Raw genomic sequence first — 22833 nt, 5'->3', positions numbered from 1 at the left:
AACTCAAAGATTGCATTTCAGCATAGTGAAGCTTTAATTTCCCAAGCATACCCTCATTACTTCACATAACTTACCTTTAATACAGTTTTCTTACAAATATCTTTGTGCTCATTTTCCCATCCTATCTGTAAGACAGCCTCAGTCACGTCACTCTCAATACTGTACCCCTAACATGAGGTTTATGTGCTCAATTCTCAGAAAAGATGGGACTGTCATCAGCTCACTGAATTGCTTCTTTCCACTTTCCTAGCAATATGCAGCAGAGTGCAACTCTGAGTGGTGGCTTCCACGCTGAAGCTGCTGCTTAAAGGAACTAGATATATTTTTGCTATGAATAGAAGGAAGTAGCAAATTAGCCAGCAAAAGCTGATTTTCTGTCTTTAAGATAGCAAATACTCCTAAGTCAATTTACAAGCCAAAGGCTCTAGGCTTCTTTTCCTCCTACACCCTGCAGCTCAGCTGAAGAGCTTCCAAAGAAAACAGGTCCCTTTAAAGTTCTGCTTTTACTGAAGACCCTGAGCTGAGAGCAAATAAACAGCTCTTCATTTGGTCATGTATGAAAATGTTCAACTTGAAAGCAGCTCAGGCAGACTGAAGTGCTGCTGATTGCAGTGGCCACACTGGGGAAGAAACAAGCATGTTCTCTCTGAAGTTTGATTAGGAGATGTGCTGCCAGTGGGATTTCAGAGGGAAGTGCCATTTCTCTCTCCTCACATCCTTCCAGGGATGCCTCCAAGGTGGTCATGCCCTTTTTCTCAGCTTATTCAACAGTCACAGAGAGAGACATGTAGCAGAAAAGGGAGGGGCAAAGACCTTTCTTCAGGCAGTACATCCTAGCCTCTCATATTTCATCTTACATTCCACTGTCTCCTCTCTGCTGGCGCCAAGCCAACTCCTTAGGCCCACTGAACTCCTGATCAAGACCTTAACACAGGGAAAAAAAAAGGGCATGAAAGTTACATTTACATACTCTGCTGAAATACTGGATGTTTGAAATTCTAGCCCCAGCATAATACAGTGAAGTGTATAAAGGTGGGATACTATAAACACATTAATTTAGGCCACAGCTCTGCTTACCTCAGTTCCAAGCAACAAAGCTGCCTATTGTGCTTTGTGAAATCAGTACCTTAAAAATTCCCTTCAGCTTTTTCAGACTGAGATGTGCAATACAGAAAAAAAAACATCTTTATTGCTAAAGAAAAAAGGCATTCTGGCATTGAAAGCTGTATTTTGAAAAATACAGGGCTGGCTTTTACTCCCAGTGATGTCAATGTCAAAGCTCCAATTGACTCCAGTGGGAACATGATTGTATCCAATGGGTAAATAATTGCACATATTTCACATCTCATTGTTAGTGAAAACTGTTCTTCAAAAAAGGAAAATAATAGCCTGGATTCAAGGACTCTATTAAAAAGTCATTTGAACTGCATTCTAGTTGAAATCACTTTTACCAATGAAAATATCTTTTTGTTTATTCAAAATTTACATAATTAGAAAAGCACAAGAGACTCTTCTTTTTTCTCCAGTCAGTCCTGTCAGTCTTGAAGTGCTTAAGAGTATCTCCAAGCCCAGATTTTGTATCTTTCTTTGGTTCTCTGCTTTCTACTTGTCCCAGAATTTTAATATGTTTTGAGAAATTCCTCATGTCAAGAAATACCTTCTCTTGCATGGTTTTCATTGTAAAACATCAGCATATCTACTCAGTCATTAAACTGTTACCTGAATGAAATGGGAACACAATCAAAAGGTTGGGCATTATTTATCACAGCTATGTCTCCACATCAGAAAATTAAGACAGTGATGAATTACATATTACTATACAAAATTTTATTATCAGAGACAAAATTCAAATTTGTTTTGCTTAAAATACAGAAGATCAAGTTTCTCTTAAAAAGAAATTCCATTTAGTCAGTCCTTAGAGAGGAATAAAAATTCTATGTTGAACACACAGCAGTCCCATATTTATGTAATCATTGTTAAAGGCATGTAACAAAAAACACTGTTCTCATAAATTCATATATTTTATTTGGCTAATGGTTTCCATTTCTGATCACTTCTATATTCACTAATTAGCATTGTAAGAATAATTCTGCTTTTATTCAAAATGCCTAAAAGGCTCCAAAAAAAATGAAACTTTGTTCAGTGTGGCATTTTAGATATACTGAAAATCAGTAAACATCTCCCTTTGATATGCAAAATATATCCTTTTCTGTGAAAAAAGAAAAAAGAGAGAGAGTAGTTGGCTCTATATAAAGCTGTGATTTTAAATTCAGCAAAAACATATCACCATATACTGCACCTGAAACCTGTGCAGAAACAGGTTTTAACCTAACTCACATTCCAGAAACACTAGTTCAGTCATATGCAGGAGCGTATGTGAATATACATTAATTTGAAGTGCATGATTAATCCCACAGACATCAGTGGGACTGCCTACAGATATATATATAGTGGAATTTTGGTCAACACAGACTCACATCATGCCTTACATCCAACTGTTTTGCTGAGTTGAAACTGTTTGGGTAAGATCTATAAATAAAAATAACCAATGAATAATCTTTCAGAGCAAAATGTCCAGAACTAAAAGCTATACATGCATGTACACATGGTACATAGAAAGAGAAATGTGATATTATGCAATCATCTGTATTTTCTCTATATGAAAATGGCATTCAGATCTGGCAAACAGACATTTATGTGAAAACACTGGTGAACTGTATCTAAACAAAGTCAGTTTACATGACACCTCTTACATAACAAAAACCTGAACTCCAAAGAGTACAGATTTGAGAACTGATGGAAAAATATGTTTTTCTAAGTACAGTATTGAGAATTAATCTAAGGTTGAGAGAGAATTAACAGAGGGACTCATCCATTATAACCAGCATTAACAGCTGCAGGATGACTTCTTTCTTCTCAAGGTGTCAAAAGATCTTACATGTGGAGTCTTTTGGAAAAATAATGAAATTTATCATCAGTCCTTGCTTTTCAATAATAGGATTCATTTATGTCATTGCGTGTGTAGTTAGTTTTTCAGATAACTAGTTTATATTTATCTTCTGCAAAAATACAGCAACACCTTTCAGTAAAACATCAGACAGGGAGATACAATCTGTTTTTATAAGGCTGTATGTTTCACCCACACCAAAGCCTACTATCTCCCAAACATAACAATAACAGCAAAATTACATTTACACATATAATAAAGCTGTCTTTATACAGGATAGTTATACAGTAATTACAATGATTTTTCCATTAGGAATGGTCAGTTTGTTTTTTCTTCACTGAGTGTCTAAGTCCAGCAAAGTCCATCTCTGCTGAAGTCTACTGTTCGCAGGAAAAAGAGAGGGTAGTAGCCACAGTCTTCACAGTACAGTATTCTACAGTTCTCCAAAAATATTATAAAGCTTTATCATGTTGGAACTAATCACAAAGTATTATTCTAATGAAAAGACAAAGGAAAATGTAAAACATTTGTCATGCAATATGTGCTACTGAAACCTAGATACAAATACGTAGAATATCCTGTACAGCAGCCGACGCGCCACCTCCAGGGCTGTCTTGGGGCAGTGGGGAAGATCCTCAGCTGGAATTCACATCAGTCACTTCAATGGATCTACCTCACTGTGTGCCAAGAGAGGCTCTGCGGCCACACATGCTCCACCAGTCTGGCAGCAGAGTATTTTGAAATTACAGAAACCAACATATTAAGTGGAGTGAAACGTATCACAAAGAACTGAGACTGCATCTTGGTTCCTGGCCTGGTCCATTGTACCATGGCTATCCTGATCAAGCAAATCCAAGTGACACTGTCCAGAAAACACTGGGACACTCTGGCAAGAGCCTCCTGGCACATGACTGCCTGCTGCAGTACGGCCCCTCTGCCCTCACAAAGCTGCTCACCTGTGTTCTCTACCAGCACTGCTGCGATGCTCTTAGGAAACGGTACACATGAAATAAGCAAAGCATTCTGAAATTCTGTTTGGCAAAGTCACACTTACTTCACTAGTTAAAAATCAGTCAAATATATATGCCTTTTCTTCTGAGAAATTACATTTGGTCTGACTCACAGCACTTCTCATGTGGGTGATTCTCCTTAAACACATCTCAATGAAACTGGCTCCCTATGTCGTTTGAATTCCAGCCTCAACTCTGTTACCATACACAGAGATCAAGCTCAGAACCCCCCTCCACTGTCAACATGGACACAAGACAGAGCTAAGTTTAACCAGGTTCTTCAAAATATACTTGATTTTAAAATTCTGCCCAATGAGGGCATGTGGCCTTACTTAGGCAAAAAATTCTTACTTCTCTTCCTGCCCACTGAAAACAAAATTACTCATGTCAGCATGGACTACTTGCTCAAGTCAGAGCGGTTTCACTGAGTTTCAGAGCTGGTATTAAGACTGGCAGAACCTTGCAGAATTGTATGAGAAACAAAGTGACCAATTTTTTACATTTCTGTATGCAAAAGGGGTGCTGCACCATCACTGGTGCCATACAGGTTTATGTAGGCATCTGATTGGTGGGGTTTTGGGTTTTTTGGTTTTTTTTTTTTTTTTTTTTTTTTTTTGTTTTGTTTTGTTTTGTTTTTAGGGTTTTTAATGGTATGAGTACAGTTACTATAATAACTGGAATTATTACCACAAATAATTTGTAGTACATCCTTCCAGCCCACCTGTTAGAAAAAAACCCAAGAAATTCTTGTTACACTTTCAAATATTAACAAAAATATCCTAAAGAAACAGTGTCTGTGTTCCTATTCATACTTGAAAATTAAATATTTGACTGTTTGAAAATACTTCTGAAGAAGGGACACTATAATATTCTAGACCTTTACAAACATTTTGGTCAGCGTTTTTCGGCTGGGGTGGCCAGAGCTCAGGGCTTATGTTTTTTCTGAGCAGTGCGGGTTCATTAGCTGGACCTTTGCTTTCTGCTAGCACAAGGCAATGGCATTCATCTCTGAAGATCACCCACAACCTATACTCAGACAACGGACCTTCTGCCTGTTCCATACAGCTGAAAAAAAAGTTGGATGGAGCCCTTCTGCATTTCAGCAGTTCCCAGCTGCTTTCCTAAACCGAGTGGTCTGGCAGCAGTGGCAGGTGATACAGCCAGCAGTGGTCTGACTGCTTCATCCACAGCTGCGCAAACAGACTCTCTTCAGGCTGCTCCACAGCTGGATGGTCCTTTTACTCCTTCATATACATACTGACACTGTGGCTATATATCCTGCTTAAGGCAGGCAGCCTGATATGGTGAGTACTCATAGCAAGAGGGAGTATAAGCTGATTATATACATTAGCAGTTTTCAAACCCACATCCATTTTCCTCTAAGAGGAAGTTGCACATTTTCCTAAAAGTCTATTTTCACTATCACTTATGATCATGTGGAAAACCAAAACCTTATTATCCAAGTGTCTAAATAAAGGCACCCTCTCCTGCAAATATTAGCTTTGCTTTAGTCTATCCAAATTAGATTTTTATGGGAAAAGTATCTCTATGGAGGATTTTAAATACACACACAGGCACACACACCCCCACACACCACACACACACTTTTCATTTTTTATTACTTACTACTAAAGACTTAATTGTATGCCTCAGGATCTGTGCTGTGGAAGCGCCCTTTCGCATCAGGGCATATTTCCTTTGGCACCCTAAAGATCAGTGGAATATCTACAACAGACCAAAAACAACACAAAATTCACCCTCAGTTTCCAGTGTAATATCAGAATTCGTGCTATATTCACTGAAAAGATAATCGAAGGTCACAAATTTAGATGCACTTGAGAACACATGCAGTTTTTTTTTAACATAATTAATGTCCAAGTACTCCCAGTGATAGCAGAAATGACATGTCATTTCAGAAGAATGCTTTCACAGTGTTCTGCCCTTGTCACAATTAGTAGCTAGTACCATTTTAACAGCTATTAGCAGTGGATACATGAATAATTCTACCAGCTACAAAGTAACAGGCCAGATACTTGTAGTGGACTATTTTATAAAAAATAATAGCTGTTTCGTTATGCTGGCATAGAATCATGTCTATTCATATGTCTTCCTATATGATTTAGGAAATCATATCAATTAATAACTACAAAGGATCCTGAGTCATACAAAGGCTGATTACAGATTCTACACTCATCAAATCTCTATAAAATGACACCCATGTCCATGCCCACACAGCATTCACATTTTGCACATTCTCCTCTCGCTAGAAAGGACAAAGTTAAACACTGGATTAGAAAATGCTTTAAAGTATGGAGTACTTGGCTTCCTAATCACAATCCAAATCATAAAAATGAGGACCATCTTTAGACATGGACAAGGAAAGAAAAGGACTGATAAAAGAGAAAGAAAATCAATATGATAAATAGATTTTTCTACTCAGGTTGTATTAGAACGTTCATAAGGAATCAACTATTCTTTAACACACAGCTGTGTGAAACTTCTTTAAAAAAGGTTTCTAAAGACATGTAATAAAACGCAGGATGTTTGAATATTGCAGAAAACAGTTATGGGATTTTTTAGATTTAATCCATTTAAATTTAATCCTGATTCAGTGTGAAACAGCAAAATACAAAACATAAAAAATAAAATAATAGAGAATTATAATGGAAAGGCCAGTTCAACCTTAGAGCAATAATACTAACATTATAAGAATACAACCATTATATAAGCAACACATCAACAGGTATGTATAATGTATACACTTAGGACTTGATATCTGTGGTAGACCAGTTGCTCAAGGCCACTAAAATATCAATTTACATCCAACACCAGCTAAATGTGCAAGAACTTTAATCCAAATGAGCAAGAGCGGGAATTTCTGTGCAGTGTGCAGAACACACAGGCCGTAATGAACTTTTGACTTTGGAATATACTGTTATCACTGGGAAGACCAGAAACTTTTATGTGCAAGTTGCAAGGTATGTGGTTCCATCTGTGGTTCTGGAAAAGAAAAGTCATCAAAGACAATACTGACTAAAATTGTAAAGGTAGAGACCATTTCACACGCTTCTGTTCTCTGAAATCTTCCAAGCAATTAATATTTGAGGGCTTGGCTTTCCGCACACTCTTTGGATATCACAATTTTGGCCTTCATTACAGGGTAGAGGTTATATTAAATAGTATTTGGCTTGCCTTTTTATTATTAAAAAAAAGTCTGCAAGTGATTTTTCTCAGAAGAAATTAAAAATGTGACGCTACATACTGGCATTAAGGTTGAGTTTGGTCAACCACATAAAATAACACTTTTCACTTTTAAATGCCTTTCATAAGAAGATATTCAAGTGCTTTGCTAACATTAGTCAAGCCTCACAACACCCCTGTGAGGTAGGTAAAATACAAAGGAGGAGGAGGATTTCATTCAGCTTTAACATGATAATGTCTCTGGGCAGCAGGTTCACTAGCACTGCAACATAGCACAAAGGTTTAGGGCTTACTGCTATAAGGCAAAGAGTTAACAGTACAAGAGCACAGGATTCCCTCTTCTTTTGGTTATACATGAGTCAAGCTAATGTGCTACACAGCACTGAACAGCTGAACAAATGCCCACACAAAGATTTCATGCACCCAATCCACAAACAACAGCCTCCAAAAGTAAAGGGCACACAATGACAGGTGGAAGATCGGTACAACAGCTCTGTTTTGGGATGGGTCTGCTAGTTTTTGAGGAGCAGAATACCTTGGGAATGAGAGCCCAGAAAACAATACTGTCTCCACATAACTCTGAAAATATCTGAAGATGGTTAGATTTGGTTCTTTTCACATTAATGTTTCAATGCACAACTTACTGGGGATAAGCAACTGCAAGTGTAAAGTATGTTAGTTAATTTCCATGCCTTGTGGGGGCAACAACAAGATAGAATGGCTGCTCTCTGCTTTGGTGGGCCATTTGTTCCCAATGTACACAGCCATGATGTGGTCAGATGGTTGGGATAGCTTGCCCCCATCTACATTATACCTCTGAAGCTGCTGCAATCGGACTCCTGAAAACTATTCTTGTGGTTTTTTCCTCCACAGAGTAGACATGAGAAAGTATTTGGCCCCCACCAGTTTTATGCTCAGCATTTAGCTTCAGAGTGCAGATAGGCATTGTACAATTCCACTGTGTCACTGATCTTTCAGATTAAGGATTGAGAAGAAACAAGCTTGATTAAGAAAAATGTCATTCGTGAACAATAGTCTACGTGAAGTACAAGGGAACAGAAAGAAAACCATGTTCTTAGTATTAGTCAGTACAAATAAACACATGTACACCCCCCTCACTTTCTCCATATTTCACTTTTCAATGGTGACATAAATAGTACATTCTATATTTGCAAAAGTATTGCCCATATAGAGAATCTCACCTGTCTACCATAATAAATCACTACAGAGACTGGTCTACCACATGAAACACAGCCCTCTTAGGTAATTTTAAGTCTTTGCATGCAAGATATCTCCCTTTTTCCTAATTTTCATTTGAATCTTATGTTTATTTATAACACGTGTGCACTATGAGCTAAAAAACTTACTACTGCACAGGCTGGGTGACCTGGGTGATCCATTGTGAGTTTCAGTGCCTTGTAAAGTAGCTGAGAAGAGGTGGTTCATGGATTCTGTGATATCACTGCAAAGCTCCTGCCCCAGCAGGCGTTCACAGTTGAAACTACACTGTTTCATTGATCAGCAATGAACAAACGTAAATTATTATAATGTAATGATGATGTCCTTCTCATTTTCTCTCTCTAACCCTGCTCCTGGCCCTTTTCTATTTCTCCTCCCTCACTATTCTTCTATGCTTATTTAAATAAAGGAATGCGGAGACTGCAGATACAGCTGGTAACTTGAAAAATGAACTGGCATCTTTGTAATCATTAAGAGACAATCTGAGTGGTAGACAAACTGGCAGCAAGTGGGAAAGTTGATTTTACATCTCATACTGCCCCAAGCTGGAAGCCTTCTGCATTTCTTGTTCCTGGCTTTCCTTTTGTCCATTGAAACAGTGATTGTCGTAGAGTCTTTGTGCTTTGTATAATGCCCAACTTTGATGTAACCAGAACTCACATACAAAATGTGGCTGTTATACATAAGCATGCTAAAATACAGGCAGAGACAGTACAAGCATGCACAAAATAGTCTTTGAAGGGTTTTTGTTTGGTTTTTTCCCAACATTTACATGCACCACTTAATATCATGTTTGGTTGTGTACATTGAGGACTGGGTTTCACAAGCATTCATGATCTTCTCTTCTGAAAATCTTCTTGACAATTTAACAAGATTTCAGTGTAAAAAGCAAAATCCACAATGAAAAAAACAATAAACCAAAAAACCTTATCCCTGCAATCTGATCTTGTCTTCATGATTTTCATATTGAACACTTTTAAAATGTCTCCTCTTCCTCTTGCAGTGAGTCATGTTAAATGATTGGCTAAAAAGACAGACTACTGTGTCAAGGATTTTCTTAGCCACTGGAACAGTTCTTCCTTATAAAGCCTTTGCCACCGCACATTGGCTTCCACTGTTTCGACAGCACGAGAGAAAGAGACAGCAGCTCCCCCTTCGTAACTCTTTATAAAGTTCTTTAGCTGGAAATACAAGTTAACAGGTTAAATTTGCAGCAACTAAAGAAAGCAAGAATTTCCAGTGCATACAAATAAGTCAGCCATTTAGGACAAACTTCCACAATCAATGTAGAAGCAAATGCAGTATCAGGTAGAAAGATTTAATAGGAAATATATTAAGACAGCAAACTGTCAATTAGATGTGATGCAATTGCTTCACATTGCACTGGAAGATATTGATATGTCAGTGCTGGATCACATTAATATAATTACCTCCTTCCCTCTTGCAGCTCAACTGCTGCACTGCGTAGATGGCTGCTCTAAACTTTTATTTGTACCTAAAAAACCAAACTGGGAACACTGGAATTGCTTCTAATTAAGGTTTATATGCAAATATCAGTAGAAGGCAGTACTGATGCCCTCTGGTTTTATCAAGCTTCAAAACACATTAATTTTATTTTGATGTGCAGATCCCTTTTGGTTATATAATACAGGTCAGTTGCTGAAAAAAGGAAGGGATGGTTACAGTGAGAAGAGAATGGCAAAATAGCAAGTAGGCATGCATTTGATCATCTTTGAATGCCTGAAACATACTCCTTCCCTTATATGAAAACTTTGACCTTTTTTTCTGCAGATTGAAAAGGCTCTTGTACTCTTCTTGTGTATACTCAAAGTACAGCACCGGCACTTGGATTATTATAACCAATGGTGCTGGCAGGTTTTCAATTATTGTTGTTCTTTTCAAGTGAAAATTGAAAGGCTGATCTGCACAATAGTTTGCAGGTTATGTTGACTCGTACAAAATTAGATGGTTTTAGCAACACTTGCGAATAACTAGTTTATTTTTTTCTCCTGGTGACACCAAATTCATCTCGGTTCCTAAACTCTGACTTCCAGCAACATCTCTGTGCCTCGGCTCAAAACTGAAAAGGTTGATCCTGCAACTGTCTCATTCCCATCACAGTTAAAAGCATGAAAAGGACCTGGAAACTATCAAAATAAGACTTTACTTGATCTCTGTACTTTTTATACCAAAATGTTTACAATACCAGTTTCTTTTAGGGAAGTATAACCAGGCAGCTTACCAATACTGTCATGAAGGTGGAAACTAAGAGTACAGAACACTTCCTTGTGCAGGGCAGTAACTCAAATATGACAAACAGTGTCATTCCTACCTGAAGGGAGGAAATCACCTGTGGCCACTCCCTAAGCTACTGAGGCCACTAGACTTGAGTGCAGTCAAATGGTTGGATGCAAAACATCAGAGCACAATCAGAGTTCACATATTAGAGGTTGTGCTGCTTAAGAATCACTGTATCCATTTGGAGCAGCATTGAGTAGGTGCTAAAGAGGGTGCAGCACAACTGTACAACTACCTCAGTCAGAACCAGTGTTAAGTTAAAATGAGAAATCTTTCCCATCTAAATAAGAAGTACAAATTATTGTGGTGTCATTTGGCCAACATATTCAGTTAGCAGATTTTCTCACATGGAAAATACTCTGAGAAAAACAGAGAACACATGGGCAGCTTCTACTTTCAACACTGATGTTCTCAAGGACTGCCCTCTGGAGCATAAGCTAATGAAGATAGAAACATCTCATCTTCAGTTTCTCAACCAATAGTGAAGAGAAAAAGACAAACCTTCATATCCAGCCGAGCACAAAAAACTGCCTGCACAGTACCCCTCCTGTGACACCAACTCTACACACTTGTGCTTTTGTGATCTGCTCCTCATCCTTGTGCTGCCCAACAGGTTGGTGCTGCACAGGCAATTGAGCCTTAAACTGCAGCAGAGAGAACAGAGTTTCTGGACAACTGTATTATTGTTCCTGCCCTGCTCCCTGCTTGCAACGAACACAGCCTCACATGACAGAAGTAGTTTAAAAATTACCTCTCTTAGTTCTCCTTCAGTATTGAGGAATTCCGTGACCCCACTGACAAGCTTTGAATTCATAAATAATGCTTCTCCATACCTGCAAGGGCAAAAAGAAGATGCATAGAGAGTTACTGCAAGAGCCAGGTCAACTGAAAACTAGGATGTAATCTTCTGTAATCAAGAGAGAAGGCATAGGACTGATTTTGGGAGATCAAGGGAATAGAACTGGAACGGGGTACTGGTATTTCAGGCTGAAAACCTAAACTGAGACCTTCTTCTAGGCTGACATGTTTCTAATTATTAAGTCAGATGCTATTAAGCAGAATGGCTATAACTACAGGCACAGATGAGTGCTCCAGAGGAGGAGAGGACCAAACCACCTCCCACTAAATGGAACAGAGGGAGGAATTCATGGCAGTCTATAACTTCCCTATGAGGGGAAGAGGAGCGACAGGCACTGATCTCTTCTCTGTGGTGTCCAGTGACAGGACCTGAGGGAATGGCCTCAAGTTGTGTCAGAGGACGTTTAGGTTGGATATCAGGAAAAAGTTCTTCACCCAGAGAGTGGTTGGGCATCAGAACAGGCTCCCCAGGGAAGTGCTCAGAGCACCAAACCTGTCTGAGTTGAAGCAGTGCTTGGACAATGCTCTTGGGCACACATTGGGAATGGCCCAGTGCAGGAGACGGGTTGGACTCAATGATCCTTGTGGATCCCTTCCACCTCAGCTTATTCTGTGATTCTGTGAAATAAAGCTCAAAATACAGGTGCCAATGAAGGAGCGGAGCAGCAACTATGGAGAATTATTCTGAGGAACCCTTCAAGCTGTACCATTAAATCAGACTTTTTGATGTGCTGCAGCCTTCTGTGTATTTTGTATTCATCCATCTCATCTACATTACAAATAGCCTCTCAAAAACTGAACTGCATCAAATTTTCTTGTTCCACTACCTGATAATTAAAATAAATAATGCTGATAGGAATAATACTACTAAAATAATCCCCTGGGCCACAACGCAGCATTTCAAAGAACCAGCCTGGAATGAAAATTTGAAAGCCTGGGCAAGGAATATTTAAAGGATATGCAGAAGCAATCAGGAATGACATTTGGCAGGCAGTTGCTTTGAAACTGGCTATTCAAATCCTCCTTTTCACTTGTTTTTCCACAAGTTTTTCAATCCTCCAAATGAAGCACTATAGCACCACTGACCTAGTGATCACTCCTTAAGTTTTACATTTTATGTTGGAAATAGTTTAGTTTGTGGAGTTTGTTGTTTTGGGGCTTGGGGTATAATTCCACTGGAAACCAGAAGTAAGTCAAGTTATATATCATTCAGCATAGTAAGAGGCACTTGACAAATAGTTACCCTTATCCTTATCTGCATGTATGTCCAAAGCAGTATCTAGCTAATCTAAACATGACTGGTTTTAAGATAGGGAATCCAGATCTCCTGTCAGACATGTCCAAGTATTACCAATAGACTTTACTGAAATTATGTTCATCTGGGGGAACAATTCAATTCATTGTCCACTTTTACAGACTGATTTATAGAAAGAGTTCAAAATTCAAAGTGAAACGAACCAGCACAGTCACAGCTTTCTGTTCTGCTTCTGTTAATCCCAAATTGATTACTCTCAAATGCTTAGGTACTCTAAGCCACAGTTCTTTCAAAGGGGAGAAAGAAAGAGAAGGAAAATCAAAGCAATAGGTACAGAAAGATCAAGAGGGATCTCTCTGAGAAGATTCCGTTTTAGGGAATGCTTACACTATATTGCTTGCTATCTTGAGCTCTTGTGAGGAGAAACACTGTTAGAGGTATCAAAAACTCCCTGACCACTAATAAATGAATTAATAATGGCTATTTCAGCAAGTACATATCTTTTCCCAAAATTTCAGTCACACTGGCATATACAGACATCCAGAGGCAAACTATGGGAAGTAGGGATTTCATAGTACTTTAAGTACATTTAGGCTTTCTAACAAAGCCCTTTATTACTACAGTCTCAGACATAACTGACTATTTGGAAAATGGGAAGCTCCTCTTGATGGGGTATTTTGACAAGGTTACCAATCCACTTTAGACAAGCAACTTCATAAAAACAGCTGCAGGAATTTTATTTTTCTTACAGTCTACTGTAGCCACCACAGTGCTAACAAGAAGTGACAGAATTCCTTCCACTAAAAATGATACCTTCATGCACACCTGTGCTGATTACTGCCCATTATGTATACTTGGTAAGAAGTCAGCCATTTACAGCAATTTCTACAGAAGCTCTGCTGATGAAAAAGCTAGAAAAGTCACATTCCAAAACAGTATTTTGCAGGTGTGAAACATAAGAATAAATAGGAAAAGTGTTTGGTCTTACAAGTGTCAGTCTTGTCATCCTTCACAGGATAGACAACAGAACAAGAGATTCAGGGCCTCACATGCCTGAACTTCAGGGAAACATTCTGCAGACACAGACTCTCCAGTGCACCTTTCCTTCTGCGGATGTAAACCCTCCAGTGCCCCATGTTTGTACAGGCTTTGCACTTGTGCAATCTCTAGAGGCAGCATAGTCCATTTACTTTGGACAGATATAAATGCCTTCCCAAATACTATCAAGTTCCCAAATGCTGACAAATGATTCAGCACTTGAGAATGAAGGAATTCTTATAGGCATCTGATGTATTACATTTTCACACACTGACACGTGCTCACAGGATGAAAATGCTTTAGGAGACAGGTAGTGCATGCTCAGGTAACATGAAGTCAAGCACAGTATTTTCAATTCTCTTTTTCAGAGTTGTAGCACAGATTAGTCCCACAGATTTCTTACTGAAGACTTGTTTAGGCACCTCAATTTTTAAGTCACCTGTGTAAATTATACGAGTGACTTTGAAGACGTTATACATCATCAATATGCTCTGGAAAATGTGAATACAAGCATACTGGAAAATATGAAGGATTAAAAATATTTTGTGGCAATTCTAACTCCCTGACATGCTATGTTTAAAAGAGGAAATAGAGTTGAAATTTAATCCCCCTCAGCTATTTCACTTTACTATCTGAAACATCAACACTTTTTACACTAAATTAAATGGAAAATACCACTGAGATATCACCTTATTAAATTAATGTTTTATACAAAGTATTTTAAATGTGAATCAAATTAAATAATAAATTATAATCATAGAAAAAAAGGATGCCTTGGGACAAAGTCTTCTTGAATCATAGAATCCTAGAATAGTTGGGGTTGGAACTAAAATCCAGTTCCAATCCCCTTGCTATGGGCAGGGACACCTTTCACTAGACCAGGTTGCTCAAAGTCCTATCCAACAAGACCTCACCACTCTCACAGTAAAAGAATTCTTCCTACAATCTGATTGAAACCTGCCCTCCTTCAGTTTGTAGCTTTTTCCCCTTGCCTTATCTCCACATGCCCTTGTAAAAATCCCTCTTCAGCTTTCCTGTAAGGACCCTTTAGGTATTGGAAGGTGCTGTAAGGTCTCCCCAGAGCCTTCTCTTCCTCAGTCTGTACATTCCCAACTCTCTCTCTCTCTTCATAGGTCAGATACATCAGGCATCATATCATCTTTGTGACTGTCCTTGGCACTTGCTCCAAGAAGTGCACGTTCTTCTTGAACCATAATTCCACAATAAAGCTTGTATTTTTAAAATACAAATGAGCTGTGGTGAGCTCATGTCAGAAACCTAATCACAGAATCACAGAACATTAAGGGATTAGAATGAACCTTAAAGATCATCCAGTTCCAACCCCCACCCTTCCATGTGCAGGGACACCTCCTGTTAGACCAGGCTCCTCAAGGCCTTATCCAATCTGGCTTTGAACCTTGCCAAGGGATGGTTGTCCAACCTCCCTGGACAACCAGTTCCAGTGTCTCATCACCCTCACTGTAAAAATTTCTCCCTAATATGTAACTTATTTCTTCTATTTGTATCCATACCCATCCCAGTTCCTGATGAAGACTCCCCCTCTGGCTCCATGGTAGGCTCCCTTCAAATACTGGAAAGTTGCTATTAGGTCTCCAGACAGCCTTCTCTTCTCTGGACTGAACAACTCCAAGTTCCTCAGCCTGTCTTTGTAGGAGAGGGGCTCCAGTCCTCTTACCAACTTTATGGCCTTCCTCTGAACTTGCTGCAACAGCTCCATGTCCTTCATACTCTGGGGACACTTGAACAGTACACAGCTCCCCAGGTGGGGTCTCATCAGAGCACAGTAGAGGGGCAGAATCCCCTGCCTTGCCCTGCTTTGGGTGCAGCCCAGGGTTGGCTTTCTGGGCTGTGAATGGACATGGCCAGGTCATGTTGAGGTTTTTCCTCAACATCACCCCCAAGTCCTTCTCTTGAGGGCTGCTCTCAAATCCCTTCTCTGCCCACCCAGGGTGTGGGTGTTCCTGGGTTTGCCATGACCTTGCATGCTATCGTGTCACTGTTTCCCTGAACAGTTAAGGGGCAAGGTATTAACCAGACTCTATTCTCTCAAAGTCTTATCTAAAATGTTTTAATCTATGATTACAAACAACATTACTTTTAAAATATAACATGTATGTACAGCTTGCATTAACTGTTTCATTTCACTGCACTGAATCTTTTGGTCATAAAAGAAATTCAAGTGGATGTCATGTTTAGAAAAAGCAACAGCTACAATCTTTTTGGTGGCTCTGACTTGTGTTTGGAGATCAAACTGAATGAAGGTAACACAAAGAGAGTGTCGAGCAATAAGACAAACTCTCTGTTATTTTCATTTAAAAAAGGACAGTAACAGGTCTTTTATTAGGTCTTACTGATTGTTATGAATCCAGACTACACAATGATGCATCCCAAACAAGCAAAATAAGTACAATTCAAATTCTAGGTGAAGTTAAGCTATTTTAAATTATAACCCAAAAGATTTGGCATGTGGCAGTTTGTTAAATATTTTCTATTTGTGTACACTGCTTAACATTGTCCATATCTAAAATCACAGGTGTTAGCCAGGGTGTCAGATAAATATACTTACTAAGGCAGGACACAACTACAGCATATGTGTTTGTAGCAACACAAATTGTGATGGCTTTATGCCTAAACTCTGGATAAATCCCTGGAGGAACCTGAAAAATTATTTGCTATCTGAACTGGCTTGTGTAATAGTAACACATCTGCCATCCAGGTTCTATCTAAAAGTACAGTTCCTGGAATAATCACACCAAAAGCAGAGAATTCTTAATTTTTAAACTCTTCAGCACTCTTAGAGCTTTTTTGGAAATGGCTTTCAAGAAGTATGCTTCTTCAATATAAATTTCCAAAACCAATTCCAGCTCAAACCTATTTTCCTAGATGAACTTCTAAAATCTCACTATACTACTAAGTATTATCCAAAACGGCATGAACAATATTCTGAATTTTTAGGAAAACTAAACTCAGTGTCTGAGTTTCTTTGACACTTACTTTGATGCTGTAAAACCTGTAGGAAGTTAGCACCTGTACTCATCAAGCACTGGGATTTAGTTGCTTAAATACACCACTTTAAATATACCATTTCAAATATTCTGTGGTACAATAGTTGGCTCCTCACAAGTCCAGAATGGAACAGATCTGCAATGCCTTTCCTGCCAACACCAAAGGTGTGACTTGGCATGGGATGCCTTAAAATCTTGGACACCTGCCTTTCAGAATCTGAATCTCATCCAAGCTGTGGTCCTTTTTAATCTGTCAGTATCAGATGAGCTGCTGTGCAATCTTTCAGGCCCTCAGGCTGTCCCTACAGAACTACAGAATTTTGTGATTCATTGAATTAATATCAAAATCTTCATCAAAAAGGATTTTAAAATGTTGACTGGGCTTCAGAGTAGGCGCATGTAGCACTTGTTCAAAGAGAAAGAGAAGCAGGTGTAAGGAGCAATCTTGTCTCCTTTCTGTTCATCTATTTTTAATTCAAAATATTGCTCCTTTATTACATGAAAGTCACCTAAACACAGAGTGGAAAGAAAGGGGATGACACTATCTTAACATCCTTTTGAAAATGGAAATGTTTCAAAATGTGCATTTTTTCCACAACTGAAATAATATTTTTGAAAAGAGTATTTTTTCTATCCGACTTTAAATCAGAAAAATTTCTTGGGAACTGCTGTTTTTTCTCTGTATAGAAATAGGACTGCAGCACTTGACATATAGATAAAATTCATAATCATAAGCACAGACACAATACACTAGTATACATACAGATGATTGCCAAGAGACAAATGTCTCTATGCATGTGTGTGATAATCCATGAATAAATGCATTTATGACTCATATGCAGCTATTTCATATTTAGAGACATCTCTATTCATGGATTAAAAGAGAATGGACTAGATTCAGGAACTTACAGAAATACACACCTATACAATACTTATACATATTATAAAAATATAAGAAAATAAAAATAAATTAAGAATTTTTATCTATACCTAGCATTCAGTATTTTCCATTTCTCTCTGAAAAACTTCCAAGCAAGATCCCTTCCATGTGGATTTCGAGCTACGTGGATTATCACATCAATTGCATCCTGATCCAGAACAACTTCAGAGTTGAGAGACAAATTCAAAAGTCTAGTGGGAGAAACAAGAACATTTAATTTCACAAACACATTGTCCAACGTCAGTGCATCAGAAAACTTTTGGAAAAAGAAGATCTCTGCTGAATTGTTTAAGTCTCCAAGTGAGTTCAGTGGATTATTTCTATGATTCCAAAGACTGGACACATTTAGGAATCAGAAAAATCCTGATGTAAAAAAATTTCAGGAAAAGCTGAGTGCAACTTTACATGTGCATTTTTACTGATCTGTAAGATCAGATTGGTCAAGACATGGTAAATAAAGGATACGGTAACAAAAAAATACCCACAATTATTACAGGATTTAAAACATTTCCAATGAAGAAAGGAAAATCTGGAACTGAAATATGTGTCAGTTTTCATATGCATTAATGCAAAAGTGTAAGATGGTTTAAACAGACAGTAAGCCTGTACTTGAAAAGCAAATTTCTGTCCTTTAGATGAAAGCTCAAGTGATGATCCATAACTGTTGAAGTGATTATTAGTAACAGATCCAAATATTGAATAATTTTTACCTGTTAAGCAAGTTTCTGTCATCACTGCAAGTTAAGGCTTCTAATAGTATTTTCTTCTCAGACACTGCTGTGGTAGAATGAAATTTCATCCAAATGAATTCCCATACGTCTTCATCCATCAGTGAAACTCCTGTACAGTAGACAATGTCTCTCACATTGAGAGGGATTCTACAAGAGAAATCAGTATTAGCATTTTGGTAAACAAGCAGCCTCCTGATATTGGATACAAAGGAGGACCATTTCGGAGATTTCAAATTTATTGTCCAATAGTAATGGGCTTTTTAGAAAATTACATTTGCTTCTCTTTACTGCTGCCAACACTTTCCAGGCCATCCTAATGGGCTTTCTAAAGGGTAGCATTTTCTTCATAACACCATCACATTGTCAGAAGACTATAAAATATGGTCACGGAGTTCATCAACTTATAATGTGCCACATAACCTACAGGTAACATAAGCTCTCCAAATTACTATGGAGATTATCACTGCTGCTGGGCTCTGTGCCAAATCTGCTCTTCCCGTCTTTTCCACTGTTTTACAACAGGACCTGAGCAGCCAGAAACTCTTTCTTGCTTGGGCTGGAAAGGGCTTCATCTTCATATAGTAACATACAAGTAAGAAAGGAGGTGCTGTGACAATGATACTAAAATATTATATTGTCAGGAAGAAAGATTTGGGTGTTTTTTTTAGCATATAATACCAGTACAGAACCAACTGTGCCATAGAGAACTGTAATTACTGCTAAATTAGTATCAACTTAAACTACAGTTAAATTACCAAATTCCGACCTAGTGTATATACAGTATGTGCATATGTACAGTGTTCTTCTAAAAAGGTCTCATCTGGGCTTTCAATTTCCTACCTTGCTTATGTTTCCTATACAAGCATAGAAGCTGAAACATTTGTACCATTGACCCATTAATTCAGGTAGGAACTGTGGGCTGGAAGGACTGTCACTCTGTGTTTGGCTAGTACAGACACAGCAGCAGATGTACCAGAAGTGGATGTCTAACCCCAGAATGGATAGCACTCCTCACTTTCAAAATTTACAGTAAAATGTATCAATTCAATGGGCTTTCCCAGCTAGCCCTTTTTTACATTCTAAGGGCCAGCACCAGCAATTTTAGCAGCAGTGTAGTCAGTAAGCACAGGATCATTGGCATCTCTGGAAAGGAACGAGACCTTAAGACAAGGGATGGAGCTCATCCCATGATCATAGCCTAGATGTCACCACTTTCCTTGCTAAGAAAACTCTACTGCCACCAAATCAGTAGTACTATACTTGCAGTGCTGCAGCAGATCTAATCAAAATTATCCAACCAACTGCTCCAGGGAAAGTTTTAGGTCTGTACCTATAAGCTAAGTAATTAGGATAATGTGAAAAACTCAGCCCTTACAAACCAAGACATCGAACACAAATACTGCTTTTAAAAGGCTTACTTTCAGAAACTACAAAATGTACAGCTATGAAACACTACCAACTTCTCCTGTGAGAGGCTTGCAATCAGCACTGTAGACAGGGGGGTTCCTTTTGTGGAAATGAAAATTGCTTATGAAAGTGCAAGTGTCCCCAAAGTAATTTCTCTTTAACTATTGCTCCTACATAGAGTCCTCTAATTGAATTTTGTCCATTTGTGGGGATTTTTGCTTTCTCACTTGTCCAGTCATTTTGGGCGTGCATTCTATCATTATCTAAATATCTGAAATCTCTTCAGTTTACAGGTTTTTTAGTATTATAGATTCCTGGAAAATTGCAGTTCCAAGGCACTAGATCAGCATGTGGATGTTTGTCCCTTGCATTAACCAAATCAAGTGCATAAAATTACCGTTATTTTGGTACTGCTTGGGTCGTAACACTGCAGAACACATCCTGTCGTTAGTGAAACCTCATCTGTGCATTCAAGGCTGCTCTTTTTTTTAAAGAGCTAATATGATTGATGGATACTTCAGAAGAATAAAAATAAACGTTTAAGAGCATCACTTTAAATGGCTTTAATTTGAATACTGATCCAATTTATTAAACTTTCTTTTTCTTGCATTAGAGATATGATGGTGAGAATGAAATGTGTAGTTAGTCAAGCTCATTTAAAAATTAAACACTTTAGGAGAAAAAGTTAAAAATTAAACAGTTAGGAAAAAATGAACTAAAATTGTGCTATGCCCTTACAGGGATTTCTTTCTTTCAAGAGTGAATTATAAAGCTCTACAATGAGCTAAGAATAATGTTCTAAGTCATAATTAATTGGTATATATTTGCTCCTATTTAAAGTATGTTCTAACAATTGAAGATACACTTATAAAATTGGACCATAATTATTTATCTTCTGAGGAAATTGTGTTCTAATTTTTTAAATGTAAATGCACGCAGATTAGACAGTTCTTTGATTAAGTAACAAGTTTCAACACCATTTAGGGTTCTATTTGACAAAGAAAATTAATCAGGACCATTATTCTTATTTTTGCAACAATTTAACATTTAACTTAAGCCTATTTTTCTTGATGACTATATTTATAATCTTGTTTAATAGGTTACAAGGCTAAGATAAGAAACAAGAATGAAGTATTAATACTTTGTTGGCAGATCTGTAATACAGATTCTATTACAAAAAAGAGCACCATATAGCTTATTTTTAAAAACTTCAATCCCAAATCTTATACTCCCATTCTCTATTACAAACTCCAGGAGTCATGCTGCGGGCACCATTGTGCAGAAGGAGGAGGAGATGATCCTCTGCCATAGCACACACCCAGTCTATAGAGAGAGGGCAGAACTTTCCTTGAAAATTGAGGTACAGAGCTGTGATGGGCTCGACATTCAGGCGCCTGTCCCACCTAGAATTCAGGGGACATTAACTGAGGATGCGGCTACTCAAGGTGTCTGGGGCAAAGCTATGTACAGTCCCTGTCCTGTGCTCCCAAGTTTCAGGTATCACATGGGTCTGACAGAGGCAGGCAAAGAATACATCATCCCTCAAGTGATGGTTACTGCTATTGCTCCTTCCCATTCCCACTGCAGATCCCCCACAAGTGAACATGCAACCAGCACAGTCAAGCTCTTCAACACTGACTTTAATAACTGAGTGATGAGTTAAGTACTTCTTTCTGGCACCAATCCCTAAGTAGATATGTCTTTGTCCATTCTGGACAGTTTTTGCAACAAAAATATGGTCATTTCTGATCATAAAAAAAATAATGGTCATTTTCCAAAGTTGTGGAGACATCATCCCTGAATGAGAAAATTGGAAGCTAATCTATCGAAATTTTAAAGATTTCAAATTAATTACTGCTAATCCGTAATCACTACATATAGGGTCATTTTACTGTGGTGACACACAGAAGTCAGAAGACAAAAAATACTGTCTGAACCAGCTGCCCCATAATGCCCTGCTTCACCTTTTACAAGATGAAGTCCTCTCTCTATTTAGACCCAGATGGTCTTCCAGAGTGCTAAGTCCTTGATTAACTCATGCACTCAACAGTGAGTTTTTCCTCCTTAAGTTTTATTGACTTCAGTGCAAGATTCTACTCAAATGTTGTAACAACCTATTAATTACTAAATCACTTCAGCAACATTGGCTCACATTAGCTGGCAAAGCTCCAGAAACATTTCAAAATGCATGAATAGCTATGCCTGACTTTTTTTCAGTAATTAAAGCTTCTAGGGGTTGCAAACACAGAAGAAGGGATTCACTTTATTTTTTTACATTTATCAGACACTCATGTGTGAAAAACATTAAAATAACTCTCATTTTTTCATGTTTGCTGCTAACAACTTCCAAAAATAGCTGCTAGGCATCAATCCCTTGAAAGAATCCAGTGCCTCTTCCAAGAAAATAACAAAAGTAATTAACCTGTTGGCCATGTTCTCACAAATACTTATGTAGGCGGTTAAACTCAAGTATATTTCTAAGTTGTTGCAAGACAGTAGCACTACTATGTCCACATGAAACACAGAAATAAAATTATCTATCACAAGTAATTACATAGAGAAATAAAGGAGAAAGAAAAGGAAAGAAAAAAACGGTTGTTTGGAAAAACTTTTGATTTTCTATCACCTAGGCCAGACTTCATTGAAATTACTTCAATTAATGACTGGTAATTTACTACTCCCTCAGATCTACGGGGAGTTTTGTTTATAGACATACAACACACTCCTATACATGCCTGCAATTGTTTTTCTGGTGGCATTTCCACTGAGTTGTTAGAGGTGCAGGCAATTAAGCACACTGCCAGCTCAGGCAGGTGGATTGATATGAATCCGTTATTCCTTGTAGAGGAAACACAAAATTTCCATGAACAAGTGTGGAGGTTC

The 22833-nt window shown here is 38.1% G+C and overlaps 1 protein-coding gene across 1 annotated transcript in view; it reads right to left on the bottom strand.

Annotated features, from left to right (window-relative positions):
- Positions 1 to 1810: 1810 nt before the first annotated feature.
- TRHDE (thyrotropin releasing hormone degrading enzyme) overlaps positions 1811 to 22833 on the bottom strand; it is a 209891-nt gene continuing 188868 nt past the window's right edge. The window contains exons 16-19 of the mRNA XM_059472905.1: positions 18523 to 18690; positions 17863 to 18003; positions 11447 to 11528; positions 1811 to 9578 (exon numbers count right to left, since the gene is read on the bottom strand). Of these exons, the coding sequence (XP_059328888.1) occupies positions 9435 to 9578; positions 11447 to 11528; positions 17863 to 18003; positions 18523 to 18690 (535 nt within the window). The 3' untranslated portion in view covers positions 1811 to 9434. The remainder of the gene's footprint in view (positions 9579 to 11446; positions 11529 to 17862; positions 18004 to 18522; positions 18691 to 22833) is intronic.

The sequence above is a fragment of the Ammospiza nelsoni genome, chromosome 5 (genome assembly GCF_027579445.1).
Source record: "Ammospiza nelsoni isolate bAmmNel1 chromosome 5, bAmmNel1.pri, whole genome shotgun sequence".
In the NCBI taxonomy this organism is placed as follows: domain Eukaryota; kingdom Metazoa; phylum Chordata; class Aves; order Passeriformes; family Passerellidae; genus Ammospiza; species Ammospiza nelsoni.
The sequence above is the reverse complement of the archived record's forward strand: the minus strand, read 5'-3'. Positions and strand labels throughout refer to the sequence as shown.